The 27,784-nt window shown below is 38.9% G+C and overlaps 1 protein-coding gene across 5 annotated transcripts in view; it reads right to left on the minus strand.

The window, feature by feature from the left end:
* LOC134205224 (forkhead box protein O) overlaps window positions 1–27,784 on the minus strand; it is a 299,216-nt gene that overhangs the window by 240,405 nt on the left and 31,027 nt on the right. For all 5 annotated transcript variants that reach the window (XM_062680288.1, XM_062680287.1, XM_062680286.1 and 2 more), the window contains exon 3: window positions 16,929–17,149. In XM_062680288.1, the coding sequence (XP_062536272.1) occupies window positions 16,929–17,149 (221 nt within the window). The remainder of the gene's footprint in view (window positions 1–16,928; window positions 17,150–27,784) is intronic.

A 27,784-nucleotide genomic window follows, 5' to 3' on the forward strand; every position in this document is an offset into this window, starting at 1 on the left:
ACTGCCATTCTGACTACTGATAATTGTTTGTATAGCAACATTTGTTTTGTGCTCAATACCGACCCAGATAGACACCTTTATTGTACTATGAACTTCTTGAAAAAAAATGATTTTAGTGGTTTATCAAGACGACTTCCCAAACATTCTGAACTATTCCAATTCTATTCCCGTTGCACTCACGGAGAGACAGAGAATTCCTCGAACTCTAGCATCGAGTATCGTAGCATGATTTTTTTCTTCTTCAATGACTCTACATTCCAACTGGAGCTTGGTCTGCGTTTCAACTTAGTATTATATTAGCATTTTCTCAGTTATTAATTAAAAGCTTTTCTATGCCCACCTTTGCATGAGTGAGCATGTATATCTTGTGTGGCAAGTACAATGGATACGCAATGCCTAGAGGTGTGCGCCGTCCGATATTCGTCGGCGGCGGCGTTTGTCAGATTTTTGGTCGGCGTCGCGGCGTAAGCCATTTTAGCCGGCAGTGGCGGCGTGAATCAGCGTGGCGATTTTTTCATTAAGATTCTTTAAGATTATTTTTTTGAAATTTTTCGAGATATTTTCAAGACATTAAAGGAAGAATCCCTTGATTTTCGCATAAAAAAAATCTAATAAACTTGTGAAGTGAGACGTAAAAAGTATGGAGTACGAATTGAGAAGTGAGAAGCAAGAATTGAAAAATGAAAAGTTATAAGTTAGAAGTATGAAATCACAATCGACAACAACAATGACGAAGGCATGGACGAAGACGGTAGTAGCTCATCACACGAGGCAAACGACGAAAATAACAAGAGACGGATGTCAACAAGGCACTCAAATTAGAGGAAAAAATTATGCGCATCTAAACAGGGCTCCCAGAACTCCTGTCAACCAAGCATTGATAGGAAGAATAGGAATTCAAGTGGAAATAGATTAGCAGATAAAAATAAATAGCTTTCTCTAGGAAATATTGTAATAATATCAACTTAGACCTTAAAAAATAATGGATATCGGCTCCGTGAAGCCTTCGGGCGATTGAGCCTTTTAAATAAATAATTATAAAAAAAAGAAAAAAAGAAGTATGAAATTTGATAAGTGAGAACTGTGAAGTGAGAAGTGAAAGTGAAAAATGGGAAGTGAGAAGTAAGTTGTCAGAAGTGAGAAGTAAGAAGTGAGAAGTAGGAAGTGAGAAGTAAGATGTGAGAAGTGACTAATTCGAAGTGAAAATTTGTAAAGTAAGATGTGAGAAATGAAAAGTGAGAAAAGCAAAAAGTGAAAAGTAAATTGTGAAAAGTGAGGAGTGAGAAGAAGTGTGAGGCGAGAAGTTAGAAATGAGAAGTGAGATGTGAAAAGTTGGAAGTGAAAAGCTCGAGAAGTAAGAAGTGAAAGGTTAAAAATGAGAAAAGAAAAGTGAGAGGTGAAAAGTGATAAGGGAGAAGTTAGGAACGAGAAGTGCAAAATGAATGGTGAGACATGAGAAGTGCAAAGTGAGTAGTGAAAAGTGAAGAGTGAAGTGAGAACTGAAAAGTAAGAGGACCAAGTAGTGAGAAGTGAAAATTGAGCTGAAAATTGGAATTTTTTAACTTAATCTTTATTTCTTCTCATCATTCTTGCGTTCTTTGAGAAGTTAGAAGTGGAAAATTTGTGAAGTAAGAACTGCGAAGTGAGAAGTGAAAAGTGAGAAATGAAAGGTAAAAAGTGAGAAGAGAAAAGTGAGAGGTGAGAAGTGCTGAGTTCGAACATTTGATTTTTCATCACTTTTCACTGTAAATTTCGAACATCTCATTCCTCACTTCATTTAAGGCAATCAATTTCAACTTTTCGGCTAAACGGCATTCGGCCAAATTGTATTTCTGCATGTAAGGGTCATCCACAAAGTACTTTACGCCCCTAGAGGAAGACGAGGTTCCGAGCAGCGTGACGACTCATACAAAAATTTTAGAGGTTTAATACAAAAAGTATGACGAAGGGGGGGATTGAAAATCGTTTAAATTTAGCGTGACATACTTTATGGATCTTCCCTTATGAAAAGTGTTCCTTTCAATATCGAGTAAGGGAGAGTTCACTGTATTAAGCTAAACGTCTTTTTGGCAAAATGATCAATTCAGCCGAACGACACTTTCTAAAAGATACTTGCATAAAGAACATTTTCAGGCCAAATGGCTCTTTTTGCCAAATGACAATTCTTACCAAACGGCCTATTTATTCAAATGATCTATATTCGGTCAAACGACTTTTTCAGCCGAACGGCATTTTCAGCCAAATGTTAGAGCAAACAACTGTTTACAAGTCCGGCAAAATTTTTATTTTGACTGTACATCGGATTCGGCCAAACTACATTTTCGGTCAAACCAGTTTGACCTGATAACAGTTTCCGTTAAACGTTTATTTTTGCTAAATGGTACTTGGCTAGATATTTTTTGGCCTGAATGCCAGTATCAATATAAAAATATAGAGGCCACGGACTTTTGTTCAATACCATACCGCTAGCCTTGCCGTTCACTATTAATTCCAGCTTCAGTGAAATCGACGACTTCTAGCCGGCGAGCAGAGTGTCAGCGCAAACGCCTGGCTGAGCAGCAGGAGATTGAGGAGCTGGAATTGAGAAAAATGCTAGCTGGAGATGCAGAAGAAGCATTCGCAGGAATTGTACGAATTGGAAGAGTCATTCGTGGAAGACGAAGGTGACAACCGGAGCGTAAGAGTCCGTGTGAACGAGATTGAGGCAAAATGAGGCAAAATGAGAGTTGAAGGACACGTCACCACCGGGCTAGCTTCCCTTGTGCGAACGTGCGAATGTTGAAAGTGTACCGCAGCTGCCTCGACCCTCACAGTCAATATACGTATAAAACTTAGTGCCAATGTGGAATAAACGGCCGCGAATTCCGTTCATCCATTACTTTATGGTAAGCCTGGAATAGCACTTGAACCGTTTGTATCGTCAACTGAAAACGACGTTTACCACCACTGAGGACAATCAATTCCCGAAATGGGTCAGAACGAGCGTGTTTAGCTCCAAAATGTGCGCCCTATAGACTGCCAGAATTTATCTGCCCAAAACATTGCACTTTAACGAACTGCAAGAAGACCATTACCATTTGAAGGACCTGTCTGTTTGAAGTTATGAAGACGTCACACAAGAACTGTTAGCCGGTCTACGAAATCTGCAGCTGACTGTTCCGCAGAACATCGAAAAGAAAAACAGCGGCGTCCTTGCAGCGGAGACTCGTTTAGGATGGTGCGTTCACGGAAGCCTGAACAAATCAAGGAAAACAGATGAATACAGTTATCATGTGTGCAAGTGTGAACCCGAGCAGAAGCATAGAAGTTAGATAGATAGAAGTTCAGCCTAGGGCAGAAGTGAGGACTAAACGATTGATAGTCGCTTCGAGACTGGCTCAGACTTCGTAGCATTACCCAAAAACTATCCCATGGCTCTTGACGATTAGAGTGCCTTGAATGGCGCATGATTCGAGACCCACTTCTTAAAGAAAATACCCACTGTAAAATTCGCGAATAGCACTCCAAATCCAAAAAAGCCCGAAAAGATTTTTGGTACACAGCAGCAAAGATCCTACGACCACCAGAAGCGGTAGCCATATGACCACCAATCCCGCTGCTTAGTGCTTTTCTCATTACTTTTTAAAATTTATGAGAAAGAAACCGTCACTTTTAGGTAAATTATTCTGTTTTTTTTAATACAACTCAGCGAAACATACCAAGGTCAGCTTTTACCATCCAAATTTATTTTCGATTGAAAGGGTCATTGACCAGTTTAAAACTTTCGCACATCTTCTAGCCTTGCATTTCAATACATTCATTTAACCGTTCGTTCAATTCCACGATGGGCACACTTAAAGCTTTATTCAATCAAACGGATCTACAATGAAAAGATGTTTTATGCTATTATCTCGATTCATCGTTTACGGCCGATAAGAGGCCATGCTCGCATTCTAGTAGCAGTAGCGCAAATTTGCCTTATAATCAGAATGCACCAGTTCAGATTTTCTGCTACCATTGAAACCTAAATGATGGATGAAAGGCCGTTGGCTATCGTCACTTTTTCAGTTTGTATCACAGCATCATCAGTGCGGTTCTAAACCGACGATCAACCAATGATGTTTCTTCCAATAACTCCAAAATCGTGGATGGATGCATACGTCACGGAACCTAATAAGGATCTATTCTACATTCTATTGGCATAATTTAAATTTTAATAAAATAATTTTCACCTCTATCCGAGAAATAGATTTTATTCAAATAAGTGCATTTGTATGCACAATATGTATTCGATATTTTCATAAATTTGATCACCCCGAACTCGGGCGACCGATAGGCTAATTCAGAACGTGTGGTGAAATGCGTTCTCCATGCAATTGCATATGCATTTTTGACGCCCTCCGAAGGCCGTATCATGACACACACGCACCGAGCAATATAAACAGATGTACCGGCTCTGTGTACTGTTTAAAGGTTGTACGCCATCGCCGTATGGGAAGGAGATTGCAATTGTGCACGAAATATGCATCCCAATCAAATAGGGTTCCCTTCCGTATTCCGCTTGGTGGACAGCACGTGTGCACAGAGTATTGATAGGCGTAGGCAGTAAGTGAGCAGTTTCGGTCAAATAACTTTTGGTCTATGTTGAATCATCATGTTTGATAGTCGAATCATCGAGAATTTTTTTTAGGTCGAATGTCCGATTGTTAAATTATGTCTGCTTCTAGCTGAATGTGCGCTTTTCATATTTATTAAACTATACTTGATATTTGGCAAAATGCAGTTTATTTGAAATGGCACCAGAATAAATGGTAGCCCACTCAATGTTCTCGAACTTAACTGAAACTCAATGAGAACAATGCATGATTAACAATCTTAGCAATATTTTAAAATATCGTTGATGTGCTTCACTATGTTATCTGCCAACTTGATCAAGCTTATCTAAATATAAAATACATCATCATCATTCACATTCAGATGCATGAGTTACCTCCCTTGCTTCTTTCTTGTGTACACCAGTGCGCAGTAGAAGGCAGCAAACGCCCAGAATCAATGCATTAAAATAGTTGATTTTCCAATAATCAGATTATTATAAAAATATCAGAATATAATATTTATAACACACATGCAACCATATGTGAGAACTGAAGGGTACCGGCTGAAAAACTACAGCCTTATTCTGGTGTAACCCAGTGTACACGACAGCGTAGCGCCGGGGAGCAAACTAATAGCTGGAACCTCGTTGACAGGTGAGCACGTTTAATTGAATGCAGAAAAAATGCGCACACAATTGAGTGTAAATTGCGGACAGCAAAATACGTATCGAAAATAAATTTCATCAACTATAGCTTCCCATCACGCGAAACGGAACGTGTGCCCATTATCAGAGCGGGTTCGTGATAGTGAGCCCTATGGGTTCATCCCCGACCGATAGAGGAGGACGATTTACGTTGATTGAACATCATCATCATCATGACCGAAACGCAACACTTGTGAGGCTCGGTCGCGATGAGTTGCAGCATCGCAGCGGCGTGTTACTGCTCGTAATGAACGAACACATTGATCAAGTTGTTTGGCAGTAAGAGGTTATTTTTCTGTGCGTAGAATGCTTATTTACAGATTTTGTTTCCTACAATGCATTTTCCATTAAGAGTTAGAGATTTGCTAATCAATATGACGTACGTCTTATACTCTGCAACTAAACATGTTTATTATGATGAGCTTCTTCCATGTCTCCATTTTTTAGGTTCTTGTAATCATAACATATTATTTATTCAAAATTTTATCGAGATGAATCTCATATGGTTTTAATGACTTTTCTTTGTGGTGTCTGTATCAAAATCGTGACTTAATAAATTCACTTGTTGTGTTGACTAGAGTATGACAACTGCTGGAAATACCAGGTAAGTAACACCGGTGCAATCTCCTAAGTGCGTAGGGGAGAACAGTTCAAAATGCACCCTTTAAGCTTTTTTGATGTTTTCACCAATATAAACAAGAATACGTGTAGATGCAAAATTTACAAAACCAACTATATTTCACAATGATCTCCTATCCAAATCAACAAGGTTTTCATGACTTTCTACCGCATTTAAAAAATGTTTTAAAAATGGGCCTGGGGCGAAATGCCCAAATGGTGAACGCATGGTTGTTTGTTTCTTTTTAATGGATTGAACGACTATCTTCCTTATGAATAACTAATATTTAATTGTAATGGTAATATTCGTTCAAAAATGTTCTACAACAGATTTTATGAGTAAAGTAAATTTATGGGTGAGGCTATTTTGACCCCTTTAACGCTGGGTAGACACCTTTGCGTGGTGTATTACGGTGTAAGATCACGGTCACATTGTTAGCTACAGACAAATCCTGACCCAACGAATACCTTCCCCAATATCCAACTCCGTGGTACTTATGAGGGTGTCGCTGAGTCGGTGGCCTCTAACCAACATTTCCTAGTAATAATCCTAGTAGTAATCCTCATGCTTTTGTGATATTTATTCTATGTTAAATAAAAGATCACACCCACCTTGATTTCTGATAGCAATCTGAATAAGGATTTCAAAAGAAAAACATGAGTATCACAAATGTCCAATCTACGAAGTACACCGTAACTATGCTATGCTATGCTAAATTTATGGGTGAGGCTATTTTGTCCCGAGGGTGTGTTATGCACTTTTCTCCCCTACGTTACAGAGAGGAAAACGACTAGTTGGTTAGATTTTCACACATGTGAAGTGTCACAGCAGAGATGTTAAACCTATTCGATTGTCTGAAAAATACATTTATACTAAACTGTCAAGTAAAAGATACGGTCATGGAAAAGCAGAGACAATAAGAGTGCGCCCGTAGTAGGTGTTATGGTTGGTTGTTAGGTTGTAGGTTATTATGGTTGTCAAAGTACCGAAACCCCTCAGAACATCTACTGAACTTGTTGCTCACCATCATGTACGCTATGTGGAAAGACAATGATGTCAGCAATCATCTGGTGAACTGCACAACAGCAACAGTATCAATTAAAGTAGAAGAAATGCTCCCCGGACCAGCACACATTTTACACACGGAAAACCAACAGATTATATGTGGAACCAACTTCACCCTAAAAGTGTAAAAACTCGTGACTCAAAATTGAGCAATACTAACGCCGGCCTAGTCCGAATGCAGCAGGTCAATTGAGGAATAGGAAGGAAAATGTGGACGTAATACACGCCGTGAATGAAAGTGAAGTGAATGTTAGGGAAGTTTCCCAGAAATTAATTCAGGATTTTCCCCAGGTATTGTGTCTAAAATAAGGACAGTAGATGGAATAATATTAAGAATTCTTCCTGGAATCCGTTCATTACCTTTTTTAAATACTGTCAGAAAAAGTATATTTGAGGAATATCGAAGAAAATTCTTTCTATCCAGAGTTTCTTAGGAAATTTATAAACATTTGATTTTTTTTTTTCGAAATTCCTTCAATTTCAAGTTGAAGAAAACTGGAACTTGACCTGCTTTTCAACTTAGTATTCTATTAGCATTTCCTCAGTTATTAATTGAAAGCTGTTCTCTGCCCGCCATTGCATGAGTATGTATCTTGTGTGGCAAATACAATGACTACACTATACCCAGGGAGTTGTAACTGCCGGTTGCTCAGCGGGGAGCCTTCCTGAAACTCCCTGACTACAATACACCTCAGGGTCGGCATGCTTAACGGGAAGATTCGAGATACAAGGAATGACCGCACGGAAGCACAGAAAAACTCACATTTATGGTATTGCTGACAACATTTATTCGGACTTTTCCGACTCACTTCCACACCGTCCCACCTTCTTAACCTACGCTAACCTTATTTTCCGGTAATCGCTTCTTATCCGCCTAGTTCGGCGGCTAGTTCTTCCACGCCACGGAATGGTTTCGGTGATATCCTGGCGACCTATGCAAGCTCGAGGCAAGGGGGGGGGGTGGCTTTCTTCCCGCCAGTTAGCGGTTGACACTTCTTCCCGTAACGACTTGGTGATGTGATGCAATGGCGTCCTCTGCAGACTCATACACCACCCTGGAGCCTCTCCGAGTATGTTGACGGACTCGGTCGTGGGCTTGTATCTCCAGAACTGTCCCCAATGGAAAGGGAGGGGGGTTCACCAACTTGGTTTTGTACTCCCGAACGGCGGCGCACTCTGCAGTCCCGGGCTTCACTCGAACGCTTCGTAGGTATCAGAAACGATTATCTACCTTTTGCCATCACCGTGTTACTCCTTTTCTTCTCTTCTCCCATCTCCCCACCTGCCAAGCGTAGATCATCATGGCGTATTCCTTGCCATCCTTTTGCTACCAATATGGAGTCCGTAGCGAACTCTGGTGGTGGGAAACCCATAGGGTAGCGAAGGCTGCGTACTACACAGTGGGTGGAGAAAATACCAAAATACGGAGAAAACTGTACTACATATGCGGACACTACTTGTTCGGCCTAAACATTTCACGACGTAAAGTTCACAAAGTATCAAAAACACTCAACACTGGACTACGAACACTTACAGAGTCGAGAATGTTTCCAACCCGAAAACATCCTAGACCGGACCGAGAATCGAACTTCCCATCTCCGGATTGGCAATCCTACGTATTTGCTCGCAATGCTACTAAAGAACCTATAATTCCTTCAGTATTTCTTCCAGAAACTTCCTACGAGAATTTTGCCTGGATTTTGAACGGGAATGTTTCCGCCTTTGCGGATTTATTTTGAATTCGTTTGAAAATTCTTCCATTCTTCCAGGGTTTCTTCCAATTATTCCTTCGTGAGTATTCTTCCGGAAATACCTCTGGAAATTTCTCCAAAAACGCTTCAGGGAATTCCTCCGCAAAATTCGGCACCAACATTTCAAAAGGGCGAAACAGGAGCTTCTCACGTCGCTGGTGGATTAATTTGAGTCCACCCACGTAATCCAACATAACTGATGGAAGCAGCGAATCCTTTTGTTTCATTAAATGGCGCTGGATTGCGTGGGTGGGCATAAGTTCACCAGCTACGTGAGAAGCTCTTGTTTACAAAAGCAGTTTCGCTCATTTGAAATGTTGGTGCCGAATTATTTAATAATTCCTCCCTACAGGGTGTCGACTAAAAATTGAAAATAAAATTCCCTGACTTTCCCTGACCTTCCAGACCATTTCTCAGAAAATTCCAGGTATGAAAAATGTTTGTTTCAATTCCTAGAAGCATATGAAAATCTCTGCATGTATGAATCCTTGAAGTCCATGAGTTCCTGAGTTACTGAGCCTATTTAATCACTTCTAGCAACAGAACATTAAGGATTTGTATTTCCCGCAGACGAGCCAGCCTAGGGCTGAAAGTCTCCTTAATACAGATACAAAAAAACAGATTTGTAGGACATCGTTGGTAATTCTAGACGTTAACAAATATTCAAGGTAATGCGCAGAACTCCTGAAAGGTTTTGATAATTCACATCTTTTCAAAAGTTGACTCCAATTAATGTTATGAAGTTCCTGGTGCCTTTATCCACCATTGGGAATTCTCACGGACTCCTTGAAGTCGCAATAGATCTCCAAGACTACTGACGGACTTCTTTAAATTGTTGAAGTTTTCAATATTTTTCTGGAAAATTGAGTTTCTTTTGACACGAATTTAGAACTCTTTTCAAACAATCGTGGGAACTTCTAGAAATCCTTCTAAATCTGTTATAAAACCTTACAGATTAGGTATTTTCATGAATATTAAGAAACCTTCATTGGCTCTTAAATATACTTACGGAGTAAGAATTTTTATTCGCTCCCTGTGAAGATTATGATCTTCTAAAATAGGTACGGACTGCATGCAATCTTCCCGATAATCGAGAATTCAATCCCAAGAAGCTTACATAAATCCATGAACTGCAATACTTTAAATATTTTGGTCTGAATACACTCAGGTCGTTTAATTTTCGTCGATGGTGGCCTTCGATTCAAATGTAGCAATGGCCCCATGGAAAAAAATATCCAGAAAAAATAGGTAGTGTTTGTGAAGAAGTGGCATTCTTTTTCTTCTTCTTATTGGCATTATATCCCCACACTGGGACAGAGCCGCCTCGCAGCTTAGTGTTCATTAAGCACTTCCACAGTTATTAACTGCGAGGTTTCTAAGCCAGGTTACCATTTTTGCATTCGTTTATCATGCGGCTAGCACGATGATACTTTTATGCCCAGGGAAGTCGAGACAAATCCAATCCGAAAATTGCCTAGACCGGCACCGGGAATCGAACCCAGCCACCCTCAGCATGGTCTTGCTTTGTAGCCGCGCGTCTTACCGCACGACTAAGGAGGGCCCCGAAGAAGTGGCATAAGTGGAATTCCATCATTGTTCTATTTATAGAAAGAGGCTCGGAAGCCGGAAGAGGTTCGGAGGCCTCCTTTCAAGAGGCTCGGAATTCTCGCAAGCCTGCTTCCAATAGGCTTGAGAACTTCCTTTCAAGAGACTCAGAAGCCTCATTGCAAAATGCTCAGAAGTCTCCTTCTAAGAGCCTTGGAAACCTATTTTCAAAAGGCTTGGAAACAACTTTCATTTTTTTTTAATCTTTCGTTTATTTGGTAGGCTTATTTGCCATGAAGCGTTACGGAGCCGAAATCATATTTTTCTATACATTTTATGATTCTTACACCCAACCAGTGGATGGCAGATTTTAATACAGTTCTGCATAAGAACCTTACAGAAACTGTATAATAATTGGGCATATACAATTTCGGAAGATTTTAATACAATTGTTGTATTGAAATAATACAGATTTGTATTATTTCAATACAATATTTGTATAAAAAGCTTACAGAATTGTATATGCCCAGATTTTATACAATAATTGTCAGATTTGTTTTTTGGGTGTATATATAGGGTTAGTTTTGGGGAACCGAAAGACTCGCGGTTTGGTTGAGGCTTATGGAATACAATAATACAGTAGGAAGGGAAAGGAATTTAGGGTGCTTAATGAATTACAATGCTGATGTTCACATGGTTGGCATTCTTGGTGATGTTTCACATCAGTAACGGGACAAAGACACATTTCCTTGGGGAGACAACAACGAGAGGAAGACATACGGATGGGGTTTAACGGCGGGCATGGGGAGTGTCAACAAGATGAAGACATTCTTGAGGGATTACGATAGCAAAAGATATGGGTGGACAATGGTTACAGTCTAACATCAGCAACTTTCAAGAATTGGTAGACAAGGGACATGTATTCGAGGTCAAGACCCGCCAACACTTCCCTAATAGTCTTTGGTTGTTTTCCTCGGACCTGGAGATGTTCAGTTAGAGCAGATCTGGGGCTACGATGCTCTTCGCACGCCCACACGACATGATCGTAGTGATTGGACATTAGACAACACATGGTTCGAATGAAGTCTCGTCCCATATTCAATTTTTTGAACCATGGACGCTTCGACACCTGCGGGCGAATTGAATACAGCCATCTACCCAACTCCCCATTTGTCCATTTCTATTGCCAGCTTGTCAAGGTTTCCTGACGAACTAATGTGAAAAATTCATCGAAGGTGATTTGTCTATCGTAAATATAACCTTCCACAGCGCCCACCGTAGTCAAAGAGTCCGCTTTCTCATTGCCCGGAATCGAGCAATGAAAAGGGACCCAAGCCATTGATTGTAAATGACCGTTTCGATAGAGCAATCAATGCTTTTCTTATCCCATTTAGGAGATACGCTGAGTGCTTCACCGGTTTTAATGACCGAACAGCCTCCAGTGAACCTAGGCTGTCGGTGAAGATGAAAAAGTGGTCAGGTAGTAGAGATGCGATTTGCTCGAGCAAATAGTGTATAGCTGCTAGTTCAGCATTATACACGGAGCAAGGCTCTTTGAGCTTAAAGTAGGCGCTATGAAAAACGTTGAAAACACCGAAACCAGTGGAGTCATCCATTTTTGACCCGTCTGTGAAAAAACTTCTCTCCTGACTGGCGTGCCCGTATTTGCTTGCAAATAATGGAGGTATTACCTCCGCACGAAGGAAGTCTGGTATTCCATGAACCTCCTGCTTCATGGACAGATCAAATGATACACAGGAACGGTAGGAGTCTAAGAACTTAGCACGATTGGTGTCAACCGAAGATGGGCTTACCTCCAGCGTGATATACCCATTGGCGTATCTACAGGGGGGCTAGGGGGGCTATAGCCCCATCTAGAACTGAATTAGCCCCCCTAGAATTTTTGCCACCTTGCATGAATATTGTACTTATCTAGCTCTCTTATGATATATAGGCGTAACTGCCAGGAATGAGAGAAAGAAATTGGATTTTTTTCGGATGGATAAAACTCCCCAGGTGTCTCACTACCCAACAAACAATTTAAGTCGAATAAGCTAGTTTTTTTAGGGTCCCGGAGCGTAGCTGTAACAGAAAATTTTTAGGAAACAAGCCTAATTATGGCGAAATAAGCTCTTTATCAGCCTCTAATGCTTGTTGGGTTTCTAATCGCATAAAGTTTTTCTGGAATCTTACGACAGAAAATTCGTCACTCACACTTAACCTCCTGTGAAATGATGGTTTGAGACGAACCGACAATGCGCCTTTCCAATCACAATTTTGAAAGAAAATTTCTTTTGTCTACTCTGAAATCAACGTCAGATGATTTGCCATCCATGAAGAAAAAAAACTTCTGCAGCGTCGCCAAGCGATTATGATTTGCACTTTGAAGTATGTTCGTCTCGGCTGAACCACCTCTAGTGTATCTGAGAAAAAACGATTTGCTTTCAATAATATTCCTTTCCAATTACAAACAGAAATAAAATCTGAATTTTGAAAGAAAATATCACTTGACTGCTACTGATGCCAACGTTTCTGCAGCGTTGCTCTCCGACGAGCGTTTGTGATTTTGTTACTGACGGAAACTTTCTTCAGTACCGCGGGAATGCAACCGACGCCGCAATGCGTCTTTCGAATCACTCACAGTAATCATACGTTAATCCGAGCCTTCTGTTAAAAGATCACTGCTGCTGCTGTCCGACGGCCGCTCGATGATTTTTCGCTAAGATGCTAAGAATAAAAGTTCAGCACCTCCACTGATATCCCGAGACCGCAATCGACGCCTAAGAAGAACAGATTTTCTTTCCACAAAGCGCTTTTCTAATCACTGATAGAAGCGAAACGATAGTCTGAGCATTGCGTGGATATTTCTCTTGAGTACTGCTACTTTCGGCGACGGCCAGCGCATTCTAATCCATTGTTTTTAATAGTTGGGGAAAATCTTAAAGAGTTCGTCGATCGATTGATACCAAAATCTCGAAAATCGGTACTTTTCGTAAAGGTCTCAAATTTGAATATGCAGAATTACCTCCCTATCTTCGCAAAGGACGTAATCCTACGTCAGAAATTAGCCCCCCCCCCCTAGAATTTTCCGTTAGTTACGCCAATGGCATATACCAGTGGTAAATATTCATGAAACGAGATTGAGGGTTTTGTTCAAGCAGCTTCTCGGAGTCGTTAATGACCAATGCAATGAGAACCTCACAACGGATGAGGAACCGGAGCGATAATTCCGCGAAACGATCTGTCAGAGGAAGTACTCCCGCAAGTACTTCTAAACTCATCGTATGAGTCGAATTCATACAACCCAACGCGATACGGAGACAGCGGTACTGAATCCGTTGAAGCTTCAGCATGTGAGTTTTCGCCGCGGACTGGAAGCAGAAGCTACCGTATTCGAGAACCGACAGAATTGTTGTTCGATACAACGTGATGAGATCTTCGGGATGTGCTCCCCACCATGTTCCGGTTATTGTTCGCATGAAGTTGATTCGTTTCTGGCATTTTTGTGTCAGATACACAATGTGCTTCCCGAAGGTGCATTTCGAGTCGAACCAGACCCCGAGGTATTTAGAAGACATGCTATGAGTGATTGTCTTACCCATCAGTTGAAGCGAGAGCTTAGTCGGCTTATGTTTTTTTGAAAAGACAACAATCTCAGTTTTCGATACCCAGCTTTAAAGCCCAAGTAGAAAAATTGTCCAAAGTATCTTGCAATGGTCCTGATCAACCGCTGTTGGCCCCGAAACGGATACAACACAATCATCTGCAAGCTGTCTCAACGAGCCATTTGGCATGAGACATTCATCAATGTCTCTGACGTAAAAATTGTAAAGAAGGGGGCTCAAACATGAGCCCTGGGGGATACCCATGTAGCTAATTCGTGAAGTTGCCAAGTCACCATGAGAAAAACTTATACGCTTCTCTGACAACAAATTGTACACATAGTTGTTTAAAATTGTAGAAAGTCCACAGGCGTGAAGCTTGTCGGATAAGACATCGACGCAAACTGAATCAAAAGCCCCCTTAATGTCCAAAAATACTGAGCCCATTTGTTCTTTTTTAGCTAAAGTTAACTGAATTTCTGAAGAAAGCAACGCAAGCCAGTCGTTCGCCCCCTTTCCCCTACGAAAACCAAATTGTGTATCTGACAACAAACCATTAGATTCAACCCATTTGTCTAGCCGGAAAAGGATCATCTTCTCCAACACCTTCCGAAGGCATGATAGCATCGCGATTGGGCGAACAAAAGTGAATGTGAATCATGAGTCACGGAAACTTACTTTCAATAGGCTCGAAGGCTTCCTTTTAAGAGGCTCGGAAGCTTTAAAAAGTCCTCAGAGTATGTATAAACTTAATTTGAATTGGAAAGCTTCTCGGAACCGCAAAAATTTCAGACAATTTTTTGGAGTGCCATATATCCCATTAGTTTTCAGGTACTTTTTTCACACTTATGCGTCATGCTTATTTTCCTTTACAGCGAAAAAAATATAGGGGGTACCTCAATGAATGTAAAAGCTCGAAGGGGTATCTCTCAACAAAAAGGTTGAGAACCGCTGGTTTAGTATATTGCTCGAATTAAAAAAAAATCACAATACATTTTTCAATATTAGGTTTTGTGATTTTTTTTCACTGACCCTAATCAAAATTCCCTGACTTTCCCTGACATTCCAGGTCCAAATTGAAATTCCCTGACTTTCCAGTTTTTTCCAGGTAGTCGACACCCTGTCCGTAAGATTCTTGTGGAAATTCTTTCTGAAATCCCTTGGAGAATTTCTCCGATAGTTGCACCGAAAATACCTATGGAAATTCCTCAAGAAGTTTCTCCAGATATTATTCTGGAAGCTCCCCCAGAAATTCCTCTGGAAGTACCGTCAGAAATTCCCACAGAAGTTCCTCCATGAATTCCTCCGAAAGTACCTCCAGAAATAATTCCTACAACTTCTTCAGAAATTAGACCGGTAGTTCTCTACGGACACGAGACCTGGACGATGCTCGTGGAGGACCAACGCACACTGCGAGTTTTTCATAGGAAAGTTCTGCGTACCATCTATGATTGGGTGCAGATGTCGGATGGTACGTGGAGGAGGCGAATGAATCACGAGTTGCATCAGCTGTTGGGAGAACCATCCATCGTTCACATCGCGAAAATCGGAAGACTGCTATGGGCAGGGCACGTAAACAGAATGTCGGACAGTAATCCAGTGAAAATGGTTCTCGACAACGATCCGACGGGACTAAGAAGGCGAAGTACACAGCGGGCAAGGTGGATCGATCAGGTAAAGGACAATTTGCGCACCCAGACGTGGTTGGCGACGTACAGCCATGGACCGTAGCTGAATGGAGAAGACTTTTGTGTATTACACAGGCCACTCCGGCCTTAGTCTGGTAATAAAATAAATAAATAAACAATAGATCTTTTTATCTATTCTGTTTCGCATACATAACTCCGTCTTAGGCACATCGTATAATTTGGAATATCTGTAATTTTGTACTTCCATCTTCAATTTTATTCAAAACTTGACAGTATCTTTCCTACGATGTGTACATAGTAGGTTGTATATTTCCCTCGTATTGAAAATTTGAACGTGGAGACTAACCATACACAACTCCAGGGACGGTTATTCCCATCCTATACAATTCGCGTTATTATTCTGTCGGTGATGGGTCAAAGGGTAAATTGGTAACTTTAGAAACATGGAAGGGTGTTTTTCGACTGGATAAGATGTACTGTTCGGAAGTTGGCTTTCTCAGTTTGAAGTATCAAAACGATGGTTTATTTACTTGCCCGACATTTCGGCCGATTGGTTGTGGCCTTTCGTAAATTCGTATGTATTGTACGACCCTATAAAAAGGCCACAACCCATCGGCCGAAACGACGGGCAAGTAAATAAGCCATCGTTTTGATACTTTAGACTGAGAAAGCCAACTTCCGAACAGTTTAGAAACATGGTTTTGTAAATTATCTATTTTTCGTTTGTATCAAATTAATTTGGTCAACGTTTTGCCAAAAATAATACGCCAGTATTTCAATAGAACTGTTCTCAAAACAGTAAAAAACAGAAAAACGGCGAACCAACACAGCTCTCCATTGCGTATAAGATCATAAAGTTTACGAGTACAGGGGACTAAAAATAAAAGGAAACGTCACATGACCAGAACCATTACGGTGAAATGCAACGAAGGAACTGGTTTGCAAGTAAAAAAAAATATCGATTACTTTGGCATCTACACTCGTCTACTTACTGCTTCCCAGTGAAACTCACATATAGGCAACGCATCATCATGTCTTCATCATCTTGTCCTCATCCATGTTTGATTTTTACTCGTCGATGATATCCCCAGCCATACCTTCCTTCATATCCAGTTAACATGCCGGACTACATAAACTTTCTTTTTTATTCAATATATGCGACACCACATCGAAGCGCAAACTGCAAACCGCAGATCAATCCACCCACTGCAGTGGCTTTTCTTTTTTTCGGAGTAAAATTGCTGATTCTGACCAACTTGAGTTCAAATCACACATAATTATACATGAATACATAAGTTTACAAAAAGTTGTATCGACCATTTGACTTCCCATAAGAAATAACACCCATTCGGTATGCATCGTTGCAGGATTAAACAGCAAATATAGAGAGAGAAAAAAAAAGTCCGCTGTGACACTAACCTTCCATCCTGCGCTGCTGTTGGAGTCACCCTTATCTTTAAAATATGGCACATTCTGCACCATCCATTCATAGATCTGGCTGAGCGTTAGTCGGCTATCACCTGCTGAACTAATTGCTTGTGTAATTAAATCAGCGTACGACAGGTTACCCCAAGCGTTGCGACGCGATGAGTTTTTCTTGGTGGCGGATGACGCTGATTGCGGTTGGTTTGCATTGACACCTGGGAATAAAAAAATAGTGTAAGTGAAGAAGGGTGGCATGCACGGACGAGTCGTTTTGTTTACAGAGGGGAAATATGGATGGTACATTGATGATTCGATGAAAGAATTTGTATTGTTTTTTTATTAATTTACTAATTTTAAATTTTAAAAGTGCTTCGCACCACAGCAAGAAATGTGAGAATACATAAATGAGAATCTTTTCACCAACGAATGTCAGATAAAGAGGATGGTATGATGATGAACCACGCACACAGGACATGAGTTATACAGCTCTAGATGTCCAAGAAATCCAGGTTTTGCCGATTGGAAAACAACAAAGCCCTTTGGGTAGATCAACTACCTTAAGGGCTACTGGCAATGGATAATCATCCAGATTTGGAAGAAGAAAGTTTTGCTGAAGGAGTGGATGGAAGGTGTTATGTGTCCATCCGCAAAATGGGCAACTGCGACTAATAATGCACGAATACGGATTTCCAGATAAATAATTGATTGAGGCCTGCTATTCAACATTCCTATACTGTCCCTATTCGCATAAGAGTCCCATTTCAGTTTTCTTCAACTTGAGAAATATGCCGTTGAATTTTTCAAACTCGTTTTACATGGAGAAATACAAAAAAAATCTAATAAATTGATTAAACCTGCAATATTTCTGAAAATTTGGCATAATATTCTTTATCTGTATACATTGCTATGGAACTATTTTATGTGCAAAAGTGTATCAAAATCTGGAATGTGACTGTTATGCGAATAAATAGCAAGATGGGACAACACAAGTGAGTTTCAATTTTCAAATTTCTAGAACCTACCGCGAATCGCGGCAGTATTATAAATTCAGTAGAAAACCGAATTATAGCCGCTATGGAAATTGAATTTTTCTCACAATCCATACGTTAAACCTAATTTCGGAAGTAGTACGCTGTATAGCACATCACCAAATGAAACCAGCGCACCACTTCCGAAGTTCGGTTTGACCTGGTTTGACGTATGGATTGTGAGAAAAATCCAACTTCGTTAGCGGCTATAATTCGGTTTTGCACTGAATTGATAAAATATAGAGGGGTGACAGGAAGAGACGAAATTGACACGATCAGAACCATTTCGGCATTTACAAATTCGGAAGATTTCAATAAGCTGATTGAAATCTAACAATTTTATATTATTTTTATACAGTATATGTATAAAAAGCTCACATTCACAGTAGTCTTAAGCTGACGGAGAAATAAACAAATCAAATAATTAATTGTAATACAACCTTGCCAAAGAGAAGACAACGTTAGCCACTTCCCACGAGCTTGTATTTGTAGTGGCGAAATCAAGAGTCGATGAGTTCATGTACTTGGGCTCATACGGCTCGCTAAAAACTATGCCAGAAGACAGAAACATATCGTGGCAAGAAATTGTACATCCAAAAACAAATCTGACAATTCCTGTTTAAAATCTGGGCATATACAATTCTGTAAGCTTTTTATGCAGATATTGTATTGAAATCTCCCATCCGCTGGTACGCATTTGCACCAAACTGACCATCTATTGGACCGGCCGTCCTTTACGGGTATAGGACCTGTAAATATCCAAAGCGAACTTGCAGTATTTGAAAGAAATGTGCTGCGTATCATCTTTAGTGGGGTGCTAATGGAAGACGGTGCATGGAGGAGTTGAATGAACCACGAATTGCATCATCTGTTGAGAAAACTAGAGAATTCGGAAGACTACGTTGGACCGAGCATAGAACCAGAACGTTGGGCAATAACCCGGTGAAAATTGTTATTTGTAGCGATTCGACGGGAACAAGACGCGGAATTGCGCTGCGAGCACCGGCCCTTGTTTGAAAATAAATAAATAAATTACATAATCTATGAAAAATACGATGAGCATGCGAAATTTAAGATAAAAACCCAGTCCAATTATTGGAAGCCATTAAATTGCGATAATATGCAAAAACCCTCATCAAAAATCATATGCAAAACATATTAGCTATAAAACTTTACTAGAGTATGAATTATTTATTAATGTAACCAATGGCCTACATTAGGTAAACGACATGAGAGAAATGAAACGTTGATCAAGATGCCGTATTTTTCAGAAGTTCGAGTGAATTTATTTTACTGCTAAAAAATATCATGATCCATCTAACATAGTACATTCGTTTTTTAATCAGACAAAATAATATTAAAAAATATGACTCCATCTAATTATGAACGAACCACGGAAATAGGTAATCTTAATACATTCATAATTTACCTTTTCGTTTTATTCGATAGTTTATAATTTAATTCTATGCATAAATCGCGACCTTACCGAAAGAAACCACCTAGTCACCGTGGTTGGAAGCCTTCAAAAATATGATAGAGTTAAACAGCAAAAAATCCACTGAACCAAATGTCGCTTGACGAGACTTTATTAAATTTGAGCGAGGGTAATGTCATTTATATTTATGTACCCCACACGGTGTCCACATGTATGTATGATCGAACGGTTCCAATCCAAATTTTCAGCCAGTGTGGGTGAGTGTGCAAAGAGACGGTCAATCTTTTCCGCGATTCAGGTTTGTGAATACACGACACGAAGCAAGGCAGACACCAAAAAGGTGGTAAAAATGTGACAAACGAATCCTATCGCTTGATGGTGTGGCAGCCGCGGTTAATATGAGATACCTGTGTCCCCAGCTACGTAGCCACACGATATCAACCGGTAGTGAAGTCAGTTAATCTGGTTATAAAACTGTGTCAGCTTCCATAAGGCAACATGGGGCCAGTGGGTACCATGTACCCTGGAATGTACTTTCCATAAATGAAAAGCAAAGTAAAAGTAAAGTAGGAATGGATTCATCTGGTTTGAAAAATATATGAAGCCAAAACCATTTGATGTACATGACGCAAGCTATTCCTGCAACGACGGGGAATTTCTAAAACCTAATACGCTCGAATTTTGCCATGTTGTTTACATTTGAAAACTTTATTCACAATAGCAGAACGAAACCAACTAAAATTCACCATTATTGAAGAGGTGTAGAAATATATTGACATTTATTTTTGCGCGGTAAGGAAACAAATGACAGCAAAATAAAGTATCCATGAAGAATTAAAAATTTTACATAAAAAATAGGAAATTGCCAGAAAAGAAACCATGGTATGAGCATTAAATAAGTATAAAATTTCCACAAATTATGCAAAATTTCCATAAACAATTGAGAGTTTTCCACAAAACAAAAATAAATTAATACTTCTAAAAGCAAAAGTCGCAATTATAAAAAAAAATCCATAAAGAAATCAAAATGTTCCACGGAAAAAATACAAAATTTCCATAAAGAAATCAATATTAGCAATAAACAATTACAAAAATTTTCACGAAATGAATATTTTTTGTCTGTAAAAAAATAAAAAATTTCCGCGACATAATCAATAAAGAGTAATAAAAAAATAAGAAAATTTCCATAAAAAAAAACAAAAAAGCAATAAAATTGACAATAATCCATGAACTTTTAAAAAAAAAAATGATTAGTTTAAAAAAATGATTAGTAATTTTCATATTTTTATTAATTTTTGCGTGGTTTTTTTTATTTCTCATAGGAAAAAATGTAGAAAATTTTGTAATTGTTTATTGCTAATACACCCAGTTCTTTTTTTACACGGGTGGCTCTTAGTCGATTAAGACCTTTAGCGGTGATAGAACTATGAGTAAGCCCAATGAAAAAAATCACAAAAAAATCAAAAAAAATTCAGGTGGTATTTAGAAAGACGTGAAATATCAGGTTAACCGGGAAATTAAAGAATACCAATCGTGTAAAAAAATTGGGTGTATTGATTTATTTATGGAAATTTTGTATTTTTTCCGTGGAACATTTTGATTTCCTTACGAAAATTCTTCATTTATAAATGCATTTTTTGCTTTTAAAAGTGATAATTTATTTTTGTTTTGTGAAAATTGCATTATTTATGGACTGATTTTTTTATTGGTAATTTCCTTTTTTTTGGAAAAATTCTAATTTTTTAGGAAGAGTCCTTATTTTAGTCGACATAAATTATAACTGCAGTCTTTTGACATTCCCTAAGATGAAACCTGATCTTTTTCAGCTTATGATTTCCTCTTGTTTTAAAATCATTGTTTGTTTGATTGCCCAATAATTAATATTAATGAGACAAAATATTTTAAGCTCTTTTTAGTCGAGTCAAGTACGAGACACTGAAGACGACCACACAGTTGTGGTCGAAATACGTATCTGCAAAGATATCGAAATAATTGGTGGAATTAAATGGAGAGTACTACACTCGTCTTAGACGGTTAATATTTATGCACAAAATATCATAATCATCATTTTGTGTATTTCGGTGCAACCAGTGATGAAAACTTCGAAGAAAATTGTCCCTCTGTCAAATTTAACTTGTATTTCATCATCCCACTAACCCCAAAGTACCCTAGTAGTTTCATGCCAACCACTCACCGTTCTAAGACGATGGAAATTTATGCAGACACATGGAACGGTTCCAACAACAGCGTCTATAGTAATTCCGATCTATAACAAACTGCTCCAGTCATTGTCTAGTTGAAAACTACACTTTCTCAAAAAGTAAGACGCACTTTAATTTACTCTAGAATAAAGCAATGATAAAATCATGTGGAAAAATTCCAAAACATTGCACTCCTGCTCGGGTATATCACTACGTCTCAGGAATGTTTCATGAAGCTTCTCTGAATCTGTTTTTTTTGTTATCTATCCAGGATTTGATTTGTTATTCCTGAAACCCTTCCCAGAAGTTATGCATTGGATTTCATTAAAATATTCGAAATAGTATTAGTTTGTTTGAGTTGTTATTATCGCTCAAGAATAAATAGGGAAAAACGCCATTTTTTTTAAATCACAATACGCGTCAAGATCTTGGGTTACCTTGAAGTTCTAAGTCCCATCGACTAGATCGGGAACCAGCCTTCCACTGTGTTTGCATGATCCAGGTGTCTGCGATAAGTTTAAAATGGTATCCTTCTAAGTATCCTCGGAAGATTTCCACCGCCTGTTGGGGTGTCGTAAATCATGTAAAAAATTAGCTAAAAACTTTTCACCGTGCGAGTGCTTTTGGACGAGAACAACATCCACGGCTGCTTCGCCGCTAGTATCTGTCTGGAGGATGAACTTTTTCGAGAAATCCGGCGAAACTACAACTGGAGGCTAATTTCAAGGAAGGCTTTCTCTGCTTCGGGCAGCTGATGTTCTTGGACTTTGTTTTGAGCAGACCAGTAAGGGGCCGTACACTAATTATGTAAGCATTTTTTCTGGGTTTTTCACCCCCTCCTCCCCCATGTAAGATTTTTCCAATACAAATATTTTTTTATTTATATGGAACGTCAGAAAATGGCAGACCCCCCCCTCCACCCATAAGTGCTCACGTAATTGGTGTACGACCCCTAAGGGGTGCTGTCACCTCACTCAATCGATTAATGAAATGGTGGTGATGGCCACACAGACCCTGGAACTGACGCAATTTTGAAATTATTGATTTCTCGTACTCGAGATTTTATCGGGATTGACTTTCAATCCTTCGCAAGGGAAAAAGTATTCAAGAAACTTCAGACCGCATCGTGCTTTCGTGCTGTGCGGTTCTTTCTCTCTTTGCGGAAGGAAGTTTTTAATACTACCCGAAGCTATTTTAATTTCAACGGTGCTTCTTAGCGCTATTTGTACCCACTGATCCCGTTACAAGGACCCGTGCCTTCGTTTTACGTTGGACCCGTTTGCGGAAGATAAATTCCGACAAGCGGTGGTAATCCTGCAGGGACACCGTTCTGGGAAAAAACCTCTTAGAAGGTCACGTCTCCACGCTCAGCCATGAGCATTAATAAAAACAAGAGGAAGGGGGAGTCTCTGAATTCTCCACTTCCTTCAAAGAAACAAGGTTTCAAGACCGTCCTGCCAAAGCGCGGAAAAAATAGAAGGAAGCTGGAGAATTCAGATATTCCTTCTAACTCTAATATCGGAAATAATTCTTCTCCAATCGAACTGAGCAATCAGTTCGATTTGATTAATGATGAAATTGAGCAAATCTAATATACCTCTAGCCTTCGTGATTCGATTCATTCGAAAAAGCAAAGGATTCCGCCAATTGTGGTATCTGTTGCCGAGTTTTCTGGCTTCCGGAATGAGATTTTGAGTAACCTTCAGGGGAAATTTCACAATTACTTGGATTCTCACCAGTCCAAGTAATTAAGATGAAAAAGAAATCCCATTCTGGTACTTCCCAGAGGGGCATTTCTCAAGAATTTTATTTAGTTCATTTTAACAAAAGTGAACTAAATAATATGAAAAGTTTGGAAAAGGCCTGTATTATGTCTCATATCCGTGTTACATGGGAACATTTCCGCAGGCCTGGGGAAATTCAAAACCCCACCCAGTGCCGTATGTGCCAAAAGTGGGGTCATGGAACCAAACATTGTCACATGGATGCTAAATGCATGATTTGTGGTGGAACTTCTCACGCCAAGGACGCATGTCCTGTGAGAGAAGATTCCAATAAATTTAAGTGCGCAAACTGTGGGTGCAATCATAAATCCAATTTCTGGGAATGCCCTTCACGCAAAAAAGTTTTGAATTCCCGTGCAAAATTGATGACGGGAAATTCCAATCGGATCCCAGATTCGACGGGTAGAAATTTTTCAAACGCTCAAATTTCGAAACCGGTTCCCGGTCGAGCAATTCATACCCACCACAATTCCCAAACAAATTTTGCCGCTCGTCAACGGGTAGCAAGCACTTCAGTAAATTCCAATTTTTCCAATGTACCAACGTATGCAAACATCGCTGCTGGTAGACAAAATTTCTCTTCTCAAAATGAGGTTTATACCCATGTCCCAACGGAAAATAACGGTCATGTTGCCGATTCAGGTAGCATGACTGCTTCCGATTTTGATTTTTTAACTGAACAATTGCATCACATGATTGATGCAATGTTCAAAGCAAATACCATACCAGAAGCTGTTCAGGTTGGTATAAAGTACACACAAAAAATTGTTATCGGACTCCGTTTTAATGGATCTAAATAATTGTGTGAAAGTTCTAAATTGGAATGCCCGCTCTCTAAAGGGTAAGAAAGATGAATTATTCAACTTCCTAACAGTTCATAATGTGCATATTGCCATTATAACTGAAACCTATTTGAAACCAGGACTCTCCATTAAACGAGATCCAAATTATTTTATCTACAGAAATGATCGTCTTGACAGCGCCTGTGGTGGGGTCGCCATTGTCATTAATAGACGTATCAAACATAAATTATTTTCTTCGTTTGAAACCAAAGTTTTTGAAACCTTGGGAGTTTCTGTTGAAACACATTTTGGACAATTTTCCTTCATTGCAGCCTACTTGCCTTTTCAATGCAATGGGCAGCAAAAGAATTTGTTGAAAGCTGATCTTCAAATTCTGACTCGCAACAAATCAAAATTCTTCGTAATTGGTGACTTCAATGCCAAACACCGTTCATGGAATAATGCTCAAAGCAATTCCAATGGTAAAATTTTATTTGAAGATTGTTCTGCGGGATATTATACTATTCAATATCCCAATGGACCAACTTGTTTTTCTTCCAGTCGAAATCCTTCTACAATTGATTTAGTTTTAACGGATTCAAGTCAGCTGTGTGGCCAATTGGTAACTTATGCTGACTTTGAGTCTGATCACCTCCCTGTGACGTTTGAAATTTCACAAGAAGCCATTAACAATCCAATCAGCAATCAGCTTATATAAAACGTATATCGATAGGAATTTTGATGTTGATATTCCTCTCGATACCAAAAGTGTTATTGATAATGCTCTCGTATCTTTGACAAATTTAATTGTCGAAGCCAGAGGCATTGCAATTCCTAAATGTGAAATTAAATTCAACTCCATTATTATTGACGACGATCTTCAGCTACTGATCCGTCTTAAAAATGTGAGAAGAAGGCAATACCAAAGAACTCGCGATCCCGCGTTGAAAGTTATTTGGCGAGATTTGCAAAATGAAATTAAAAACGTTTCGCTATTCTGAGAAAGACCAACTTTGAGAATAATGTCTCGAAGTTGTATCCCAGTTCGAAACCCTTTTGGAAATTAACAAAAATTCTTAAAAAACCTCAAAAGCCAATTCCAGCGCTTAAAGAGGGAAATAAAATTTTATTAACAAATGGCGAAAAGGCTCAAAAACTTGCTCAGCAGTACGAGAGTGCCCATAATTTTAGTCTAGGTCTCACTAGTCCAATTGAGGATCAGTTTACACGGAGCTTCGAAGACATTCTCAATCAAGAGAATGTTTTTGACCCTTCGTTGGGAACTAATTTGGATGAAGTGAGATCTATTACTAGAAAATTTAATAATATGAAAGACCTTGATGATGATGTTATTTTCTACATACTTACCAAAAAACTTCCTGAGAATTCTTTATCCTTTTTGGTTTATTTATTTAACAAACGTTTTCAATTGGCATACTTTCCAGATAAATGGAAAAAGGCAAAAGTTGTTCCAATTTAGAAGCCGGTCAAAAATCCAGCTGAGGCTTCTAGTTATCGCCCAATCAGTTTGCTTTCTTCAATAGGCAAACTGTTTGAAAAGATTATTTTAAATAGAATGATGGTTCATATTAATGACAATTCTATTTTTGCTGATGAGCAATTTGGTTTTCGCCATGGGCATTCAACCACTCATCAGTTATTAAGAGTTACGAACTTAATTCGGCTCAACAAATCTGAAGGATATTCGACTGGAGTTGCTCTTCTTGATATAGAGAAAGCATTTGACAGTGTTTGGCATGAAGGTTTGATTGTAAAATTGATGAATTTTAATTTTCCTCTGTACATCATTAAACTGATCTAAAATTATTTATCAGATCGCTCACTGCAGGTAAACTATCAGAATACTAAATCTGATAGATTACCTGTAAGGGCTGGTGTCCCCCAAGGCAGCATACTGGGGCCCATATTGTATAACATTTTTACTTCTGACTTACCTGATTTACCACCAGGTGTCATGAAGGTTTGATTGTAAAATTGATGAATTTTAATTTTCCTCTGTACATTATTAAACTGACCCAAAATTATTTATCAGATCGCTCACTGCAGGTAAACTATCAGAATACTAAATCTGATAGATTACCTGTAAGGGCTGGTGTTCCCCAAGGCAGCATACTAGGGCCCATATTGTATAACATTTTTTCTTCTGACTTACCTGATTTACCACCAGGGTGACAAAAATCTTTGTTTGCAGATGACACGGGCCTTTCAGCCAAAGGGCGAAGCCTTCGTGTCATTTGTAGTAGATTGCAAAAAAGTTTGGATATTTTCTCCACTTACTTGCAAAAATGGAAAATTTCCCCGAATGCTTCCAAAACTCAGCTTATAATTTTCCCACATAAGCCGAGAGCTTCTTATTTGAAACCTTCTAGCAGACACATTGTTGACTTCTGCTAGATCAAAAATTAACTTTTAAAAATCACATTGAAGGCCTTCAAGCCAAATGTAACAAATATATTAAGTGTCTATATCCACTTATAAACAGAAAATCAAAACATTGTCTTAAGAACAAACTTTTGATTTACAAACAAATTTTTAGACCTGCCATGTTGTATGCTGTGCCAATATGGACTAGTTCCTGCAATACCAGAAAGAAGGCACTCCAGAGGATTCAAAATAAAATTCTGAAAATGATTCTGAAGTTGCCTCCGTGGTATAGTACCAATGAACTTCATAGAATTTCTAATATTGAGACATTGCAACAAATGTCCAACAAAATAATTTCCAATTTTAGACAAAAATCGTTGCAATCTTCTATTGCAACGATTAACTCCTTGTACCCTTAGTATAAAATAGGATAAGTTTAGTTTAAGTTGAAAACATTGTAATTCCTACATGGTTCAATTCAACCAGAGGAAAAATTCTAACTGCCAGAGGCAATTGAAATGTATTAATAATAACTAAAAAGTAACATAGCAAATAAGGATGATAGTGTTAAGAAAACACGGAACACCTAGTCTAAGAGATGAATGCATGTATTAGATAATTAGCAAATAAAATTAGTTAAAAAAAAAATAAAAAAAAAGCGGTGAATGCTTGAAGAGCACGTGCTATTTGTACTGCGGACAAATTTTTCACATCTATGATAGCTTTGGAAAATTATCACGATAGTTGTCATTCTGTTGCAAGGCACAATAACGTAAAAAAAAATCATAAGCTCTGTAATCCAGCCTACTTTGATCGATCTGACGTTTATTTCCTTACGAAAACCGTTTTTTAAATATATTTTTTGCAATTCCTGATCATAATACCTGGTTTACAGTTCGTCTTTGAGTGATGAAACGGCCTACTTTTCCATACAACAAAATGGGTGCTTTAATGAACATTATGCAACTCAAATGGGTTGCATAATATCCATTATAGCACTCATTTGGGTGCTATAATGAAAATCCAACATCGGAACAGTAGTTACATGACTACATTTTGCTGAATTAGCTTGGAATAGTGTTCAGATAGTGTATTCTCTGCGTCGCGTAATAAATGAAATAGTTTAATGGACATACCATCAGAATTTTCCAAAGACGAGTACATCTATCGCTACAAGGCTTGTAGAGCTATGCGATGCGGCATGATAACATTAAATCTGATTGTTATCTGCAGCA

This window comes from Armigeres subalbatus, chromosome 1 (assembly GCF_024139115.2).
Source record: "Armigeres subalbatus isolate Guangzhou_Male chromosome 1, GZ_Asu_2, whole genome shotgun sequence".
In the NCBI taxonomy this organism is placed as follows: domain Eukaryota; kingdom Metazoa; phylum Arthropoda; class Insecta; order Diptera; family Culicidae; genus Armigeres; species Armigeres subalbatus.